At 37.5% G+C, this 21,668-nt stretch overlaps 1 protein-coding gene across 1 annotated transcript; it reads left to right on the top strand.

Moving 5' to 3' along the window:
• Window positions 1-1,882: 1,882 nt before the first annotated feature.
• Window positions 1,883-18,659, top strand: LOC142520453 (uncharacterized). Its single transcript, XM_075623427.1, is given in 13 exon segments — window positions 1,883-2,218; window positions 2,705-2,753; window positions 2,755-2,925; window positions 2,999-3,199; window positions 3,313-3,383; window positions 3,652-3,814; window positions 4,352-4,945; window positions 16,516-16,896; window positions 16,991-17,066; window positions 17,160-17,223; window positions 17,550-17,685; window positions 18,004-18,117; window positions 18,292-18,659. Coding segments are annotated over 13 exon segments (2,379 nt in total). The 5' UTR covers window positions 1,883-1,925; the 3' UTR covers window positions 18,358-18,659.
• The last annotated feature ends 3,009 nt before the right edge of the window (window positions 18,660-21,668 follow it).

Here is a 21,668-nt window from a genome sequence, read left to right as displayed (position 1 = left end):
CTTTACTAGCTGACCCAAATGAATACCAACTTGGTTGGTCGACTGATATACCTGACTATAACTTGACCCGACATCTGTTATGTGGTCTAATTTCTAAGCCAATTTATGCATGCTCCAAATACATATCACCTGGATGTAGATTTTCGAGTATTAAAAAAAACCCGGGCCAAGGCATTCTATTAAAACCTTATGCTTCTATGGCACTTACAACATATTGGGTTGCTTGCCTCATGACTCGTCATTCTGTTACCGATTACTATATCAAATTGGGGAGTTCAAAAATTTAGATTAATATTATATGATATTACATGACTCATCATTCTTGTTACTAGCATTTCCAAAATTAAACTAGAAATATTCAAAAATTTAGATAATATAGGAGGACATTATATGATATAATAAAAACTATAGCCCGTTATTGGTGAGAAAAAATAATGAATATATAATATTTTTAAAAAAATTAAATTTAGCAATTATCCTCATCCATAGTCAGATAAAACAAATTATGTACGTGCTAATTATAATTTAATTATTTTTAAAATATATTATTTGATTGTTCAAGTATATACTCTATTGAGTCTATATATATATATATATATATATTATATATATATATACTCTATTGTTCTAGATATAGTATATATTTGATAATCTATACTATATCTATACTATATTATTAAGTTTGAGATACTTAGAGTAACTAATTTTGGTGTCATGATCTATTTTAATAATTATATATATTAATAAAATCTTAAAATTTTAATGTAAGTTATATGTAGTTCAGCAGATAGAGTCATTGTTTCTTGGACTTCAGGTTATAGATTTAATTCTCACCTGAGGTCATTTGTTATTCTTTTATTTTTCAATTTATTTTTTAATTTATATATCTAAATTACGGTGTAATCTCTCACTATTTCTTATAATTATATTTTGATCCTCATTTAAATATAAATCAAATGAATTATAAAAAATATTATAGTGTCGGTGCACTAGTTTTTATTAAGCATACATATTAAGATTGTATTTTAAGAAAAGATTGTTACATTTGTTTTTCAGTTTTGTTTTTTAAAAAATATTTTGACATGTCTCGCCCGTAACCCAAAACAGGTCCCAACTATTTGATTGTAGGATCATGCATATGGATGTCAATTTGGATGGGTTGGGTCGAGTTGAGCAATAGTACTATTCAAAAATTGTCCAACCCGAACCCGAGCCAACCCGAAAACTCTCAACCCGAATATGAACCCAAATCAACACGATCAACCCTTATAACCTGATTTGAATTTTTTATAAATTTTTTTTAAAGAAAATTAAATAAAATTAAAAAATATAATATTAATATTTTAATTTAAACACATAATAATAAAATTTCTCTAATATATATGAATTAAATTTGACAATCTAATTATAGAAAAATAAAGTATATTTACAAAATCAAATAAACAATTATTTAAAAAATAAAAAAATGTTCAAAATAAATAATAAAATATGAAAATTTATGATATAAATATAGAATAAATATTTTTTCAGATATACAATATATAAAAATATAGGAAATATTTATTAATTATATTTTTTTTAAAAAAATTTAAAATTTTCGGTTCGATCATTTTATTCGGATCAGCTATCAAGTCCAACCCAATCTGACCCGAACCCGAAACTCCAAACCCAAACCTGATTTTTTTTCGGGTTGAACTGTGTCGGGTTGGTGGATCGTGTCTGATTTTGATACCCTTAATCAGACAGTTCGTTCTGACAGGTCTAAATATTATTTTTTTGTTTATATTTCTTTAATATTAATTATTTTAAAAATTGGGAAAAATATTAAATGAGGAAAATTTTGAAAACCACCAATGTTGAAGCCCGAACTAACTTGGTAATTTCATTGCAACTTCTCCAAAACCTTTTGTAGTAAGTACTAAAGAATGCTCCTACGTTCGCTTGTCCCACACATTAGCCGCCTGATTTATCCCGGCACCCGTTGCAATTTGTCGTTCGCTACTTATCCGAGGCATTTTAACGAACAGGAGCGATCTCTGGTACTTTTCTCAGCGATAAGGCAACGCTACTCCCCTCTTCGCTTGCGTTCTTTGTCCACGCACCCGGAAATGGGATCCCTATCCGCATTTGACGGGCAACTGCAGTACCCGACGCCTCGACGGGATGATTCTGTGGTTGATGATTATCACGGGGTTTTAGTCCCCGACCCTTATCGATGGTAATCGTAATTCGTTGAAATCTGGCGGTAAATAAGTGGAATGTGTAGTTTAAATTCTGGAAAATGGAATATTGATTGATTATTTTGGAAGAATTTAATGAAAGCTTGATTCTTTTCTTTTAATGTCGGTTTTAGCATCCCGACCATTATCGGTGGAAGTCGTAATAATCTGGCGGTATAGAAGTGGAATTATGGCGTTTAAATTCTGAGAAATGGAATATGTTTGATTGTTTTGGAAGAATTTAATTAAAGTTTGATTCTTTACTTTTGAATATCAGATTTAGTCACCGGTCCTTTAAGAACGGTATCATAATGCATCGAAATCTGGCAGTAAAGAAGTGGAATATGTGGTTTAAATGCTGCAAAATGGGATTTTTATTGATTATTTTGGAAGAACTTTATGAAGTTCGATTCCTTACTTTTGATATTAGAGGATTTGTGTGTCTTTTCCTGTTTAGTTTAGTGAATTTTTACCGTTGTGGTTAGGCTTGAGGATCCTGATTCCGAGGAGACCAAAGAGTTCGTGGAAAAGCAGGATGAAATTGACTGATTCTGTGCTCGAAACATGCGAAACTAGGGAAAAACTCCGTGAGAAGCTCACTAAGTTATACGACTTTCCCAAGTATGATGCTCCATTTAGGGCTGGTGACAAGTACTTTTATTTCCATAACACCGGTCTGCAGGCACAGAAAGCTCTATATGTTCAGGTTCCTGAATGACATTTTTTTGGCTGCATACGATTCTTTTCATGTTGAGTTTTAAGCTTAGACTATGTTATAGGATGGTTTGGATGAAGAACCCGAGGTTTTGCTTGATCCTAACACATTAAGTGAAGACGGAACCGTGGCTCTGAGTGTACATGCAGTGAGTGAGGATGCTAAGTACTTGGCGTATGGCATTAGTTCGAGTGGAAGCGATTGGGTTACTATTAAAGTTATGCGAATTGAGGATAAGAGTACTGAGCCTTACGCCATTTCATGGGTACTGGTTTCATGATTATTCTATTCGCTTTTTTACCTTGAAAAAGAATCTTAGATGGGGTTATGCTTGTTGAAATGTGTTGATCAAGCTGGATATGCGTTTTTTTGTTACAGGTTAAGTTTTCAGCAATTAGCTGGACTCATGATAGTAAAGGTTTTTTCTACAGCCGATATCCAGCTCCTTCGTAAGGATTTTTTCATGCAAAACATATTTCTACGAAGCATTTAATAGGTATCAAAAATTTTCTATAAGATGACAAATTGATTGACTGATCTTTAGCTCCTATTGAGTTTCGACATTAACCTGTCATGAAAAGTAGAAAATTTGGAAGCGCCTTAAGCAATTAATTTGGAATTGATGTTTTGTGGATTTACCATTTGGGTTGTTCTATTGTGTTATTTTGTACTAAAGGTTAGTTGTGATTGTGACGTTCTGAAAGATTTTTTTTAAAGGGAAGAAGATATATTGGATGCTGGCACAGAGACTAATGCCAACCTGCACCATGAACTGTATTATCATTTTTTGGGTACTGATCAGTGGGAAGATATCCTATGTTGGAATGATCCCGACAATCCCAAAAATACACGGTCAGCCTCAGTTAGTGAGGATGGGAAGGTAATAGTTTTGATTTCACCAGGGGGATCCGAATAAAGTGTGAACTGTCTGGCGTTGTTATTTTTTAATTTTGTGGTCACAATTTAATAATAATTAAATATAGGCACAAAAGTATGGTTGCTAAGAGGCAGTTACATCAATTCATGTTATCCGAAAATAACAATATATATCAAATTTTTAGGAGTTGAAAAGTTATTATTTTTGTACAATTGTTGATCATGATATGACATTACGTTTGTGATGTCTGCATGGCACAGCAAGAGACGATGGCTGATTTTTTTCTAAATTGAACCTGTTGAACAGCCTTATAATGGACACTTATAGATCTGATATTATTTGTAAAAATGCGTTATTTCATAATCCTTATCCAATCTCTAGGTGCAATTAGAGATTTTTATATTATTTTTAAAAGTTGTTTAAGCTTCAGTTAGTCGTGTGGTTTGAGTAACAAATAATTTTCCTTATACTTTACGCTGACTTAATATCTCATTCACTTTGGAACTAATCACTGATTTTTGTTTATTTTTGAATTTGCAGTACGTACTTTTGTACACTTTTGAAAATTGTGATCCTGTCAACAAGGTTTATTACTGCGATATGTCAGTGCTCCCCAACGGGCTTGAAGGTTATAGAGGGAAGAAGGACTTGCTTCCTTTTGTCAGGCTTGTTGATAACTTTGATGCTTCATATGGATATGTCGCAAATGATGACACAGTTTTCACATTCTTTACTAACAAGGATGCTCCTAGAAACAAGCTAATCCGAGTTGATTTGAAAGAACCCAGTCTTTGGACTGAAGTACTTCAAGAAGATAAAAAAGACGTGCTTGAATCTGCTGTGGCCGTTAATGGAAATCAGATTGTGGTGAATTATTTGAGTGATGTGAAAAATGTTTTGCAGTTAAGGGACTTGAAAACTGGTACCTTTCTGCACTTCCTACCACTGGAAATTGGATCAGTATCTGAGATTTCTTCAAGACGGAAAGACAGCATTATTTTTATAGGGTTTACAAGCTTTCTTATCCCGGGAATTATATATACGTGCAACCTAGAAGCTGACGTCCCAGAGATGAGAATCTTTCGTGAAATTGTTGTGCCTGGCTTTGACAGGAATGAGTTTGAAACCAGTCAGGTAAATAATTTATTGAGCATTTGCAGTTTTGCGACAGAACAACACCTTGTTAAAACTTTTCTGTTTTGTTGTGATATTGTGGTTCTGTGTCATACACGTTGGAGAAATTTGAAATGTTTATAAGTTCCTTTAATTTTTACTTCAGGTTAGTTTTTTAAAAGACAAAATTGCTAAGAAAATCATTTACATCTTTTTAAAAACTTGTACTTTAAATTACTAAATGATAGAAAATGAAATTAGCAATCTAACAGATTCAAAACTAGAAAATACCGTGGAAGAAAAATATTGAGATGTCAATCACATAACTAGGATGAAAAAATGGGGATTATCAATGAATTGTTCTTGAGAGTTGAAGTAAAAGAAAAAAATTAGGGCACGAAAATAAGTTAGATTAATTTGATTTTTAGAGGGAAGAGTAAGGAGAATTAGTTGAAAGTGTAAGAAGCTTTAGCTTATTACAATCCCTTTTAACTAAGCTTACTAGTGTATCTGTAATAAGTTTAAAGCTTAGTAAAGTGTAGATAATCACTGAGATATCCCCTTAAAATCAGACAGAATTTTGAAGTAGTAGAAAATAAAATAGAAAAAATAAATAAATCGAGAAATTAAAGCATTAGAGCTAGTTGGGACGCATGAGACGCTTTTGTCATTAATTGTTTCACATTTTTATTAGAGTTTTAAGATATGATTGTTAAAAATATTCAAAGTCTTTCATGTTAGGGAAAGCCTTCTTATCGAATCAATGGTGTGAGTTCGCTTTGTCCAATGATGGGCCATTTTTGGGGCAAATGAAGCACCCATAACTCACTGTCATAGACTCATACACCTCCAGGTCAAATGCTACCTGCATTCCAAAAGGCCTTTTTTTAGTCCCTTGTCTCAGCGAGAATACAGTATGAGATACCATTTCTACTTTCAAATTCTAAACCCATACATCTTGGTTGAGTGAAAAGATATTATTATTTTTTTCTGTGGTGTCCCACTTAGTATTACTGATTGTACAAAGAAACTCGCTATTAAAACTACACTTTATCTCCTTGGTTTGGGAACTTCACCAAATATTGTAGAGGCCCGTATTTTCGTACTTGAAAATTTGCGGAATAATTTAAATTTTCTCTTTAAATAAATTAAAATGCCTCATTCATAAAATATACTAATAAAAAGATTCAATGTTTAAAGTAGCAGCGGAAGTAAATAATGTTTTCAAAATAATAACTTAAAATAATTCAACAAAATAAAAACTGAGTCTGGAATAAAAATAATAAGTGCTGAAAATGAGGTCCTCGGGTTCCTACTACTGTCGACCCTAAGATGGCTCACTGGTCCCCGTCCTCGGTCCCGACCTCATCAGTATCTACTAACAATCAAGTCTAGTGAGTCTAAAGACTCAGCATGCATATATCATGGATAACAAGTAAAAATATCGTAAACATCTGGCGTAACGTAAAATATCATATCATAGAGCGTAACGTGAAAAGTCGTGCCATGAATAATTATAAATACGTGCATAACTGAAAAATCGTAAGTGAAATGTTTGCTCGACAGAGCCCTGTCATAAAATAGCATATCATAATTTTCTGTTGAGAATATGTTCTACGCAAGTGGCCCATAACATGAACTGAATCGTCTGATCAGACTAAACCACAGTATATTGGGCGGTAGAGATCATCACATCCCTTGGACTGGATATCCGTACCCATACATGAACATGAACCGGTCAGTAGCCACCGGATGAGGTAATAATCCCGTGATAAGCTGCAATCCCATGAGCGTGAGGTGGCCACAAGCAATATCGCATATATCTCAAAAAATGAAACTTTTATATTTTACGCACGTACTATAATTAAAATCCTGGATTATTTTACCGAATGGGTTGGATCGTTCCCAGGCTCGCTGCGACCTAAATCTAACATGAAAAACATGCAAATGACTTAACTTGACCAACGCTTCAAAATCGAACTAAAAACGAGACTATTACGCCCAACAAACTTAATATTTTACCATGACTCCGTACCAACCCGAACCAACATCGAACCATCATTTAGTCATGATTAAAATACACCTAAAAATATTGGAAAATAATTACCAAGGGCTGTAATACACGAAAATTGTGCATGGAGGCCAAAATCATGAAACGCTCTTTCGAGAGTCACTTTGGCACATCGCACCGTAAATTCTCGTACGACTTCTAAACTTAACCAAATCACGAACGGCCAAAAACATGACCTTCCTAACTCAATAAGGCACTGTCCAGTCCAAGGCCATAGGCTAAAAGCCAACAAAGAACTCAAACGAGCCTCTGAACCGAAGCACAAAGTTGCTGTCAAGAAAATTACAGCAGCAGCTGTTGCGCTTCCTTGCGTCGTTTGCAAGGCTAATGGCCATTGGGGCTTGAACCACCGACCAGAGCCTCTTGCCAACTTCCTAAGGTATGGTTTGAACCATGGCTAAGGGCCCTAGGCCAACCACAATTCCAGCCAACACCTACGACAATTCAAGCTTCACCCGAGAACACACACATGGCACGCGTGGGGGTGTTGCTGTCAAATGAAGGATCCAATGGCTATGAGGTTAACCATGGTCCATGCTAGACATGCTAAGGTGTTGCATGAGTCATGGCTAAGGGCTAGAAGCCAACCACAATCCCACTTGACACCATAAATTCGAAACTCAACACACACAACCAAAACCAGAAAATGAATAACGATGGGGTGCTGTTCTTGTTTTATTTTTTTTTAAAACCGATGGGAACGTGAACCAAGCCATGAAAGGGCATCTTGGTCACGTCCTAGGCATGTCAAGGAAGGGTTCCAACCATGGTTACAGGCCCAAAAGCCAACCAAGATTCGAACCTCCCTGTACAAACCGAAAACCAGAATTTCGAGACACCAAAATGCACCATGGACGAGTTGCTGTCCATTCGTGTTGCTGGGGGGGGGGAAAGGCTTTAACCAATGGACAAATCCCTTCCTAACACACCCTATATCATGTCTATAAGCAGCCTTGAGCCCCTGGAAATCGATCCAACCCTGAAACCACAAAAACATCAAAACCGTGAGAGCATAGGTGGAAACGGAAAAATTCTGCACCATATTTTCGAAAATTCCTTGACATGATTTCGGTTTTGCTTCAAAATTTAAGAACAAATATGGTTTAAAAATATGTATATGACTTGATTGAAGAGCAAGGGATAATATAAACATGCCTTGGATTTGTTTGAAACGAAAACAGATCAATACGACGACGCGGCGCGGCGGAGACGGAGTCCTCTTTTCTTACTTGTTTTTCTCACTTATTTTCTCACGATTTTTCTCTTGTGCTCTCTCGATTTTTCCTCTATGAAAATGCTCTGAATTTTCGAGAATGGTGAGGGAGAAAATGTCTAGGAGAGGAAGGGAAAGTCTACCAATTAAATGGGATGGAATGGCAAGATTAAAAAATCTTTCTATCTAGAGTTTGAGAGATAAGGAAGTTGCTATGATATCAAGGGATTTGAGGGGGATATGGGGGAGGTGTTGGCCGAATTCTAGTCTAGGTTCAAGGTAGAAAATTGTTTATTTGTTTAATTATTGAAGATTAAATGGTGAGGGAATTATCTACAAGAATGGATTAAGGAAATGAATCAAGTGGTGAGTTGTCTACTATTTTAAATCTTTTAGGGGTGATGGCCGAAAATTACTAGATAAAATGGGTAGGAAAATTGCTTAATTAATAATTATTGAGGATTTAAAGTTGAAGGAATTTTCTATGCCATGAAAGGATTAAGGAAAGATATAAGAATTGGAGAGTTGCCAAAAGTTTTTAAATTTAAATTTGTAGTGGCCGAAAATTGTTTGATAAAGGAGGGAAAATATTGCTTAGATATTGTATTTTAAATCTTTAAAGTTTTATCTACTCATTAAGTATTTTAGTGAATAAATAAATTAATTATTGAATCTAAAAGAATTATTTACTATTTATCTCAAATTACTTAAATAAATTATTTACTTAAATTAATTATTGAACCTAAAGTCTCCGGGCCTCGACGGCATGGCCAACACTGGTGCCGAGATAAAAGCTTGCTTCAAAGTATCGAAGCTCTTCTGACACTCATCGCTCCACACAAATTTAACATTCTTCTTTGTCAACGACGTGAGTGGAACTGCGATAGAGGAGAATCCCTGAATAAACTTCCGATAATATCCTGCTAGCCCAAGGAAACTACGGATCTCTGATGCATTCTGCGGCACAACCCAATCTCTGACTGTTGCAACTTTCGTTGGGTCTACCTCAATACCACTACTAGAAACGATGTGGCCTAAGAACGCCACCTTCTCTAACCAGAATTCGCACTTACTGAACTTCGCGAATAACTTATGCTTCTGTAGGGTCTGCAAAACTGCGGTCAGATGTCTGCTGTGATCCTCTTGATTCTTTGAGTAGACGAGAATGTCGTCTATGAATACTATCACAAACTGATCAAGATACGGCTGAAATACGCGATTCATGAGATCCATGAAGATCGCTGGCGCATTCGTCAAACCGAACGGCATCACAAGGAACTTGAAGTGGCCATAACGAGTCCTGAAGGCAGTCTTGAGAACATCGGCGTCTTTCACCCTCAACTGGTGATAGCCAGAACGTAGATCGATCTTAGAGAATACTGAAGCTCCCTGTAACTGATCAAATAGATCTTCAATCCTCGGAAGTGGGTATTTGTTCTTCACTGTAACCCTGTTCAACTCCCGGTAGTCAATGCAAAGCCTCATCGTGCCATCCTTCTTCTTCACAAACAAGACTGGCGCGCCCCATGGTGAAAAACTCGAGCGAATGAACTCCTTGTCAAGAAGTTCCTGAATCTGCTTCTTAAGTTCTGCCATCTTTGTCGGTGCTAATCGGTACGGTGCTTTGGAGATCGGAGCCGTACCTGGCATAAGCTCAATAGAAAACTCCACCTCTCGCTCGGGTGGCATACCAGAGACGTCGTCAGGGAACACGTCTAGAAAATCCCTAACAATTGGGACATCGGAGGCTGACTGACTGGGTGCCTCGGGAACGGATATAAAAGTCGCTAAGAACGCTCGACACCCTCTATGCATGAGCTTCCTAGCCTGGACACATGATATCAAACGCGGTAAATGAAAGTACCTGTCTGGCTCGAATAAGAACTGCGCCATCCCAGGCGGTCGGACTAGAACAGATCTCCGCTGAAAGTCGATCAAAACCCTGTTCCGTAATAGCCAGTCCATCCCCAGAATGATGTCGAACTCTGGCATCGGCAAAACGATAAGATCTGCATAAACAAGATTGCCATGAAGCTCGAGGTCTATGTCTCGGATCACATTAGTGGCTGCTAGCTCCTCTCCAGAAGGTAGTACTACTGAATACGCCACGTCTAGCCCAATGGTTTTGACATTGAGGAAATTAGCAAAGGCCTCTGAAATGAACGAATGAGTAGCCCCTGAATCTATCAAGGCATTCGTAGCTGAACCGGCTATAAAAATTCTCCCTGAAAGATTGGAACACTAAGCTGAACCCAATAATCACAAGAACTAACCTATAGACATGCGAAGGTCAAAGTTCTTCTAACCTAATTCCCGAAAGTATCACTGATTAGAGCATGCAATCCTATCACAATTCTAAGTTCAAAATCTTAATCCAGGTTCCCAAAACATTGAATTTCAAATATTAACTTAAAGCTTTAAGATACATGTCATGAGCATGGTGTCTGGGTTCGTCTCCGCTGCATGGAGTGCAAAAACTCTGCCTTGGGCAGGCAGACTCCCCCATGGGCATTGCTACAGCAAGTGGTCTGGACTACCACACTTGTAACACTTCCCTGAACCATACATACACGCTCCAGCATGGCGGCGTGTGCACCTAGGGCAGACTGGGTGCTCAAAAGTCCTCGGGACTGCGCGTCCCCGCTGCTGCTGCTGTCCTCTGTTTCTGGGTGGACCGTGGAAAGACCTCTTATTCTGTGGCTGCTGCTGAGGAGGAGGGCGGTGCGGTACTTGGACTGGTCGCTTGCCCTGGCGATCTCTCTCATTGTCAATCAGATCCTGCTCTGCAACTAGAGCTCTGGAGACGGCGACATCATAAGTAGTAGGGCCAGCCACCCTAACATCACGGCACAAGATCGGCCGTAGACCATTCATAAACTGTCTCAACTTAGCTCCCGCATCATTGGCAATCAGGTTCACGAAATGGCAACCCCTCTCAAACTTACGGATGAGAAGAATTACCCTACCCACGATCTAGAGTTGGCAGCCGTAGTTTTTGCCTTGAAGATTTGGAGGCATTATTTGTACGGAGAGAAGTGCCAGATCTTTACCGACCATAAGAGCCTCAAGTACTTCTTTACGCAGAAAGAGCTGAATATGCGTCAGAGGCGTTGGTTGGAGCTAGTGAAGGACTATGATTGTGACATTAGCTACCACCTGGGTAAAGCTAATGTAGTTGCGGATGCATTGAGCAGGAAAGTCGCAGTGATGGCTCATCTAGCGATTTCGAGGACCTCTTCAGTCTGAGATGCAGAAGTTTGATCCAGAGACTTATCCTCGAGGTTGAGTTCCCCGTCTATCTACTTTGACGATTCAGTCTTCTCTTCTAGACCGTATTCGCAGTGGGCAGTCAGCAGATGAGCAGTTGGCAAAGTGGAAGCAGAGAGATGAGGCCAATGGCAGTGTCTTGTATACAGTTAGCGACGGTGTTGTGAGATACCGAGACAGAATGTGGGTTTCTAGCAGTGATTTTATTCGAGCAGATATATTATCAAAGGCCCATATGTCGCCGTACTCTATTCATCCTGGGAGTACGAAGATGTACAAAGATCTGCAGTTGTTGTATTGGTGGCCCGGGATGAAGAAGGATATCAGACGTTTCGTATCCGAGTGTCTGACGTGTCAGCTAGTGAAAGCGGAGCATCAGAGACCAGCAGGTATGCTCAAGCCTCTTCCTATTCCCGAGTGGAAGTGGGAGAATATTACCATGGACTTCGTGGTAGGTTTGTCGAAGTGAGTCAGAGGATCAAATACTATCTGGGTGATTGTTGATCGTCTTACCAAATCAGCGCACTTCTTGCCTATCAAGACGACTTTCACCATGATTCAGTATACAGAGTTGTATATCCGAGAGATATTTAGACTTCATGGTATTCCCGGTTCTATCGTGTCTGACCGAGATCCTAGATTCACTTCTGCATTTTGGAAGAGTCTGCATTCAGCAGTGGGTACGAAGTTGTTGTTTAGCACAGCTTTCCACCCTCAGACAGATGGTCAGTCAGAGAGAGTTATCCAGATTTTGGAGGATCTTCTCCGTGCTTGTGTCATGGATTTCTCAGAGAGTTGGGAGTCGAATTTGCTATTGGTAGAGTTCACCTATAACAACAGCTTCCAGTCGTCTATAGGTATGGCTCCGTTTGAAGCACTGTATGGTCGTAAGTGCAGATCGCCAGTTCATTGGGATGAAGTAGGGGAGAGAACGGAATTGGGTCCGGAGATCATTCAACAGGCTGCCGATGTAGTAGTCAAGATCCGCGATAGGATGAGGACTGCTCAGAGTCGACAGAAGAGTTATGCGGATCAGAGGAGGAGAAATCTAGAGTTTGCTGTTGGCGACCATGTTTTTGTGAAGGTAGCACCTATGAAGGGTGTCATGCGATTTGGGAAGAAAGGAAAGCTCAGTCCGAGATTCATCGGACCAGTTTGAGATCCTCGACAGGGTTGGGACGCTAGCTTATCGTGTTGCCTCTTCCGCCGAATCTGGCCGGAGTACACAATGTGTTCCACGTCTCTATGCTGAGGAAGTATATGGCGAATCCTTCGCATGTCCTGAATTTTGAACCGTTGTAGCTCACTCCGAACCTGTCTTATGAAGAGAGACCAGTGCAAATCTTAGACAGACAGGAGAAGAAGCTTCGGAACAAGATGGTTAAGCGAGTGAAAGTCAAATGGCTTAATCATTCAGAGGAGGAAGCTACGTGGGAATCTGAGCCAGAGATGAGGAGTCGGTATCCCGAGTTATTCGGTAAGTTTTAATTTCGATGACGAAATTTCTTTCAAGGGAGGGAGAGTTGTAGAACTCGTTAAACCAGACTACGTCTAAGCCATGCATAATGTCCAGTATTTAAATTAAAAATGATTTCTTTATTTTTAGGCATTTTAAAGTTATTTAGTCTTGATTATTTATTTTAAATCACATGAGTATAATTTTATCTTTTCAGTTAAATAAGTGAGGCCGGACTGGAGTTAAAGTAAAGAGATAAATTTTAATAATGAGAAAATATTCCTAGAATTTATTTAAGATAAATAATAAGTTAATTTAATGTAAAATAATGTTTAAAGGATTTATTTAAGTAATTTGAGATAAATAGTAAATAATTCTTTTAGGTTCAATAATTAATTTATTTATTCACTAAAATACTTAATGAGTAGATAAAACTTTAAAGATTTAAAATACAATATTTAAGCAATATTTTTCCTCCTTTATCAAACAATTTTCGGCCACTACACATTTAAATTTAAAAACTTTTGGCAACTCTCCATTCTTATATATTTCCTTAATCCTTTCATGGCATAGATAATTCCTTCAACTTTAAATCCTCAATAATTATTAATTAAGCAATTTTCCTACCCATTTTATCTAGTAATTTTCGGCCATCACCCCTAAAAGATTTAAAATAGTAGACAACTCACCACTTGATTCATTTCCTTAATCCATTCTTGGTAGATAATTCCCTCACCATTTAATCTTCAATAATTAAACAAATAAACAATTTTCTACCTTAAACCTAGACTAGAATTCGGCCAACACCTCCCACATATCCCCCTCAAATCCCTTGATATCATAGCAACTTCCTTATCTCTCAAACTCTAGATAGAAAGATTTTTTAATCTTGCCATTCCATCCCATTTAATTGGTAGACTTTCCCTTCCTCTCCTAGACATTTTCTCCCTCACCATTCTCGAAAATTCAGAGCATTTTCATAGAGGAAAATCGAGAGAGCACAAGAGAAAATCGTGAGAAAATAAGAGAGAAAAACAAGTAAGAAAAGAGGACTCTGTCTCCGCCGCGCCGCGTCGTCGTATTGATCTGTTTTCGTTTCAAACAAATCCAAGGCATGTTTATATTATCCCTTGCTCTTCAATCAAGTCATATACATATTTTTAAACCATATTTGTTCTTAAATTTTGAAGCAAAACCGAAATCATGTCAAGGAATTTTCGAAAATATGGTGCAGAATTTTTCCGTTTCCACCTATGCTCTCACGGTTTTGATGTTTTTGTGGTTTCAGGGTTGGCTCGATTTCCAGGGGCTCAAGGCTGCTTATAGACATGATATAGGGTGTGTTAGGAAGGGATTTGTCCATTGGTTAAAGCCTCCCCCCCCCCCCCCCCCCAGCAACACGAATGGACAGCAACTCGTCCATGGTGCATTTTGGTGTCTCGAAATTCTGGTTTTCGGTTTGTACACGGAGGTTCGAATCTTGGTTGGCTCTTGACATGCCTAGGACGTGACCAAGATGCCCTTTCATGGCTTGGTTCACGTTCCCATCGGTTTAAAAAAAAATAAAACAAGAACAGCACCCCATCGTTATTCATTTTCTGGTTTTGGTTGTGTGTGTTGAGTTTCGAATTTATGGTGTCAAGTGGGTTGTGGTTGGCTTCTAGCCCTTAGCCATGACTCATGCAACACCTTAGCATGTCTAGCATGGACCATGGTTAACCTCATAGCCATTGGATCCTTCATTTGACAGCAAAACAAGCAACACCCCCACGCGTGCCATGTGTGTGTTCTCGGGTGAAGCTTGTATTGTCGTAGGTGTTTGCTGGAATTGTGGTTGGCCTAGGGCCCTTAGCCATGGTTCAAACCATACCTTAGGATGTTGGCAAGAGGCTCTGGTCGGTGGTTCAAGCCCCAATGGCCATTAGCCTTGCAAACGACGCAAGGAAGCGCAACAGCTGCTGCTGTAATTTTCTTGACAGCAACTTTGTGCTTCGGTTCAGAGGCTCGTTTGAGTTCTTGGTTGGCTTTTAGCATATGGCCTTGGACTGGACAGTACCTCATCAAGTTAGGAAGGTCATGTTTTTGGCCGTTTCTGATTTGGTTAAGTTTAGAGGTCGTACGAGAATTTACGGTGCAATGTGCCAAAGTGACTCTCGAAAGAGCGTTTCATGATTTTGGCCTCCATGCACAATTTTCGTGTATTACAGCCCTTGGTAATTATTTTCCAGTATTTTTAGGTGTATTTTAATCATGACTAAATGATGGTTCGATGTTGGTTCGAGTTGGTACGGAGTCATGGTAAAATATTAAGTTTGTTGGGCGTAATAGTCTCGTTTTTAGTTCGATTTTGAAGCGTTGGTCAAGTTAAGTTATTTGCATGTTTTTCATGTTAGATTTAGGTCGCAGCGAGCCTGGGAACGATCCAACCCATTCGGTAAAATAAGACAGGATTTTAATTATAGTACGTGCGTAAAATATAAAAGTTTCATTTTTTGAGATATATGCGATATTGCTGGTGGCCACCTCACGCTCATGGGACTGCAGCTTATCATGGGATTATTACTTCATCCGGTGGCTACTGACCGGTTCATGTTCATGTATGGGTACGGATATCCAGTCCAAGGGCTGTGATGATCTCTACCGCCCAGTATACTGTGGTTCTGATCAGACGATTCAGTTCATGTTATGGGCCACTTGCGTAGAACATATTCTCAACATAAAATTATGATATGCTATTTTATGACAGGGCTCTGTCGAGCAAACATTTCACTTACGATTTTTCAGTTATGCACGTATTTATAATTATTCATGGCACGACTTTTCACGTTACGCTCTATGATATGATATTTTACGTTACGCCAGATGTTTACGATATTTTTACTTGTTATCCATGATATATGCATGCTGACTCACTAGACTTGATTGTTGTAGGTACTGATGAGGTCGGGACCGATGGCGGGGACCGGTGAGCCATCTTGGGTCGACAGTAGTAGGAACCCGAGGACCTCATTTTCAGCACTTATTATTTTTATTCCAGACTCAGTTTTTATTTTGTTGAATTATTTTAAGTTGTTATTTTGCTACTTTAAATATTGAATCTTTTTATCAGTATATTTTATGAATGAGGCATTTTAATTTATTTAAAGAGAAAATTTTAAATTATTCCGCAAATTTTCAAGTACGAAAATACGGGCCTCTACAAATATGCCTCTAGAATTGAAATGCTAGAACTAATTTTTCTGTGGTATCCCATTAGATGATGCTGAGCCAGTGCTGGTATGAATCACTTCTCAAGTCTGACGTGGTGAAGTTCCCAAACCATGCAGATAAATCTACTTTCAGTTATGAATTGCCTTCATCGGTTGTAAAAAAACAAGTTTTCTTTTTCTACGTGGGAGTTCCATTTGACACTTTTTCTTGCAAATAGATTTCAATTTTAGCTTTTGTCTACGACCTTGATGTTTATATTGCATTACACATTAAAAAAAAAACCTGTTTCACTTGTTTGAAGGCAAAGAGGAGTTGATGAAAAATAATGTGTATCCTTGATATTTTCATTTTCTTGATTGGGTTTTTTTTATCAGGTGTTTATAACTAGTAAAGATGGTACTAAGGTACCTATATTCATAGTGTCTAGAAAGGGACTAGACCTGGATGGATCACATCCCTGTTTACTCTATGGATATGGTGGATTTAATATCAATATTACACCATATTTTACTGTTGGACGTATAGTTATGGCAAAACATTTAGATGTTGTTTTCTGCTCTGCAAACATCCGTGGAGGGGGAGAATATGGAGAAGAATGGCACAAAGCTGGAGCTTTAGCAAAGAAGCAGAATTGCTTTGATGACTTTATATCAGCTGCTGAGTATCTTGTCTCTGCTGGTTATACTCGGCCCAAAAACTTGTGTATTGAAGGTGGAAGCAATGGAGGGCTTCTAGTTGGGGCTTGCATCAATCAGGTATATCTCGCTATCATCTTTTAATCACCTTTATCCGGCTTACTTTTTATCTCAGTTGCTCAATACAATAATCATGGGATGCTTGTGACTTCAGAGACCTGATCTTTTTGGCTGTGCTCTTGCTCATGTTGGCGTTATGGACATGCTAAGATTTCATAAGTTCACCATTGGTGAGGAAAGCTTTTTAAAGAATGCTCCTCTCAGCTCTTAAATTATGTCTATGTCTTTAACGGTCTTTAAAATACTTTCTGCCGCTAAACTAGGCCATGCATGGACCTCAGACTATGGCTGTTCAGATAAGGAGGAAGAGTTTCATTGGCTAATCAAGTGAGCTATTTACCTTTTTTCTAAAAATTTTGAAATTATCTGGCTTTTATCAAAAAGAAAAAGAAAATCAACTTCTTGTGTTTTTCATGATGTGATGGGAATAAACATACAAATTGTAGTGCTATAATTTTTTTAATATGTTTGTTTAGCACAAAACATGTGCTTAAGTTAACTTGTTTAGTTTGTTTATTAGTTCTTTTTTTTGGCAGTTTTTGAATTTGAAGCTGCTTCAGTTAATTTTGTTTGATTCTCTCTCCACGGTTTCTTTTCTTCTCTAAGTTCATTTGCTTTTATTCTCTTTTTGTTTTCCATGACTGTTCCCTCAGGTACTCGCCCCTGCATAATGTGAGGCGACCCTGGGATAAACCTTCTGACAAGCTAATTCAGTATCCATCCACCATGATACTGACTGCTGACCATGATGATCGGGTTGTGCCACTGCACTCACTGAAATTATTGGCGGTACGTGACTTGCTACTGAAAGTTTTAACTATAGACTCTGTTACGTTCTTCACAAGGTTCTAAAAAATCGCATTTTCCTCTTTCATAATTTTTGTTTCTGGTGGTTACACTTCCTTACATGGCTGTGAACTTTGTGGTTCTATATTATGCCATTATTTCACCACTCTCAGAAAGGCAGAAGCTTGTAAAAAATAATCACTATTAATAGCACAAACTGATTCTGATGAATTCGATGAACTTCAGAAACTTGTTAAACTTATAGACTTCACCTTTCATCAATCATTCACCGACCTTTTGCTTGTTTGTTCTTACTAACAGACGATGCAGCATGTTCTCTGCACAAGCTTGGAAAGAAGTCCTCAAACCAACCCAATAATAGGACGTATAGAAAGTAAGGCAGGGCATGGAGCCGGAATGCCAACCCAGAAAGTGGTAAACTAAGATTTGCATTTGTTTTAATTGCTCGAGTTTTCAATCATGACTAGTGTAATTTGGGATCAAGAGGCGAGAGATCCACTAGTTTAAGACTAGTAAGACTTATCTGATGGTCATGATGACCCGGTCTTTCTATAATGACTTGACTGACATTGAAATCCTGTATCTCAGATCGATGCAGCCGCAGACAGCTATAGCTTCATGGCGAAAATGGTGGGCGCGTCCTGGATCCACTAGACAACGCATGCTTAATGTCTTTTGGGACGGAAGAAAAAACTATCTCGAATTTTAGAGGTTACTTTCAATCCTTGGTCAGATACATTGAATTGGCAAAATTCTTGCCTATAATGGTTTGCTGCCCCTATTGAAATTGGCTAATGCGTATGCAGACCAATGTTGTTCCTTTCATAAGATTTTATGCTAAATTTTTCAATCATGAATGTCATTATATTTGTGTTTAGAGTGTATTTTCTAAGCTTGGAAGTTCCCTAAAACCTTTATATGTATGTAGTTTATTGGAAAAAAAACATTTGGTAAGATCTTCCATCTCCTTTTGATCTTTATTTTTCCGAGGGGAGCTAATTTTGTCATTTGAACAAGTGATAATTTCTGTCGATTAACAGAATTTTTTTTAACAAATCATACAAAAGTACATGTTAGCCTCATTTCCAATAAAATCAAGTACAGCGTGCAGGTTCATTAAAACCCATTACCCGACCTGTTTATAGATCAATTGACTGGGTTGACCCATCTGACAAACAATTTGATCGAGGTTCGTGACGGGTTCAATATGGAGTCAGGTTTAACTATTTTTGCAGCCATCTCTTGATTTATTTCGTAAAATTGTTGGATCATAGATCAGTTCGACACACATTCAAGTTCCAACAAGAATGCTTCTTGATTCAAAACAAACTTTAAACTTTGTTACTATCTCTCAGTAAAGCTCAAAAGTTAGTTTCGACAATAATTCGCTTTAATATGATGAAATATTACATTTGAATGTAAAATTGGTATTTCGGTTCGGTCAAATTGTTGTTTATTTAAAAAATAAGATAGCAGTTGGTTCGGTTTTAGTTTTGAATGTAAAATTTGGATTACCAATAATTTATATATATAATTATTATTGGGTCGAACTTTTTACAATTTTTTTTTTTTTTTTTTTGTATTGAGCTTTAAACATATATAAAAAAATTATTGGGCTTTAAACATTTGAAGTTCAATTTTATTATTACAAGTCCTAAATCATTATAATTATTCATCAACTTATTATAGAGAAAAAAACAATTTTTTTATAAAAACTTATTGATTATTTCGGTTATTGACCGAAATTTTATTAGTTCAGTTTAATTGATTTTTATAGCTAAAATTGGTCGGTTTGATTGGTAAAAAAATCGATTTGTTCAGTTTCGGTATTTTCTGTTCGTTCGGTTCGGGCCGATTGCACACACCTACTTTTCTCAAGGAGTTTATTTCCAATTACACAAAAAAAATGAGTTTAGTTAGATTTAAGATATGAGTTTGAATAAGAATCCGACAGAGTAAGAAAATTTTGAAATTATCTTAATCCTCTTCTTTTTTTCTTTTTCTTTTTTCTTTTTTTAACTCCAACCCTATCTAATTTTAACCGATGTTTCTTGCAACCTCCGGATTATAATCAATAAAAAGTTTAATAATTAAAATATTTGTTAGGTTCGAGTTTAGAGTCTAGAAAGGAATTTAAAATTCTTTCGAAATATTTTGACTTAAGATTATTCTCATGTTGGGGAAAACCTATAAACCGCATAATCCATCATAATAAATCATCAAGAATTTGACTGAAATCTTAAGCGGAAGCGTACCTGAAGCCATAATCCTGAATTCTTTAAAACGTGTCTTGATCTTCCAGATCTACGCGCTCTTTCCTTGAGAGAATCCTTTAGTTTCTCTTCAGAACTATTTTCTTAATGGGGGAGAGAATAGTGAAAGTGATAACGCGAGATCTGGGGACCATGACCCATATTTATAGATAATGTTTACCAATATTTTCTGATATTTCTGTTTTAGCCCATCATAAAAACAGAAATTACACTTATGTCTCTACACATTAAAGGCCCACAACCCATTAGATACATTAAAGCCCAATAACCCGAACCATTAATTGATCACTTTATTTTTGGCTTAACTTAATAGACAACCCACAACATATAATTATTCACATATAAGCCCATATAAATAATTGATCCAACAATCTCCCACTTGGGCTATATGTGCAACTTTATAATTATGTTTGTGAAAATAACCTTATGAGCTCAAAATTGTTGTCATTCCGAAATGTATCTATAACCAATCCGGTCCATCAATCACATCAACATAGGATCAAAGCAGTCTTCGCTACACTCAAGGTAACTAGACCCATCAATGGTCACATATGCCAACACAACTGAATGACATGGATCATGAAGTGGATGTGTAGCATGGAAATTTCATGCAATGTGACCGTAACATGCCTATTTCCAACTGGTCCTCTCTTTAACCTTATTGAGATCAAACTTTAAATAATAATCAGAGTGTGACTTAACTTGAAATTTATTTCTGCAGAAAATAAATTTACATAACTGTAACTGAAAATGTCTACAACTGAAAAGCATTTAAAACAACAAACTCCCACTAAAACTGGATTTCCTCAATTGACATAACACCCATACTAGCAGTATGCTCATGAAACTGTTTGGGTGGTAGTCCCTTAGTAAGCGGATCCGCAACCATGGAGTTTGTACCGATATGCTCAATAGGCAACTTTCCACTCTGAATTCTTTCTTTAACAACCAAGAAACTTGATGTCAATGTGCTTTGACTTCGTCGAGCTCCTGTTGTTATTGGAATACATAACTGCTGATTTATTGTCACAATGTAATCTTAGTGGCCTTTCAATGCCATCAACAATGCGCAGTCCCGTGACAAAATTTTGCAGCCATATTCCATGATTGGATGCCTCATAACACGCTACAAACTCAGCTGCCATGGTGGAAGAGGCTATAAGTGACTGTTTAGCACTCTTCCAGGAAATGAAACCTCCAGCAAGGAGATAGATGTAGCCCGACGTAGATTTCATACTATCTTGGCATCCAGCAAAATCGGAGTCAGTATACCCAATGATCTCAAGCTGATCCAACCTCCGATATATGAGCATGTAATCTTTTGTTCTCTGTAGGTACCGTAAAACCCTTTTGACTGCTTTCCAATGTTCCACTCCTGGATTACTTAAATATCGTCCCAACATTCCTGTCACGTACGCAATATCTGGACGTGTACAAACCTGAGCATACATCAGACTCCCCACTGCAGATGCATAGGGAACCTTCTGCATTTCTTTTTCCTCAAAATCATTCTTTGGGCATTGTTTGAGACTAAATTTGTCTCCCTTAGCCACAGGGGTATCTGTTGGTTTACAATCTTGCATCCCGTATCGCTTGAGAACTTTCTCGATATAGCCTTTCTGAGATAATCCAAGAATACCCCGAGAACGATCCCGATGTATCTGAATACCCAGTGCAAAAGATGCATCACCA

This window comes from Primulina tabacum, chromosome 12 (assembly GCF_025594145.1).
Source record: "Primulina tabacum isolate GXHZ01 chromosome 12, ASM2559414v2, whole genome shotgun sequence".
NCBI classification, from domain to species: domain Eukaryota; kingdom Viridiplantae; phylum Streptophyta; class Magnoliopsida; order Lamiales; family Gesneriaceae; genus Primulina; species Primulina tabacum.
Note: the sequence above shows the minus strand (reverse complement) of the source record. Positions and strands in the feature narration are given on the sequence as shown.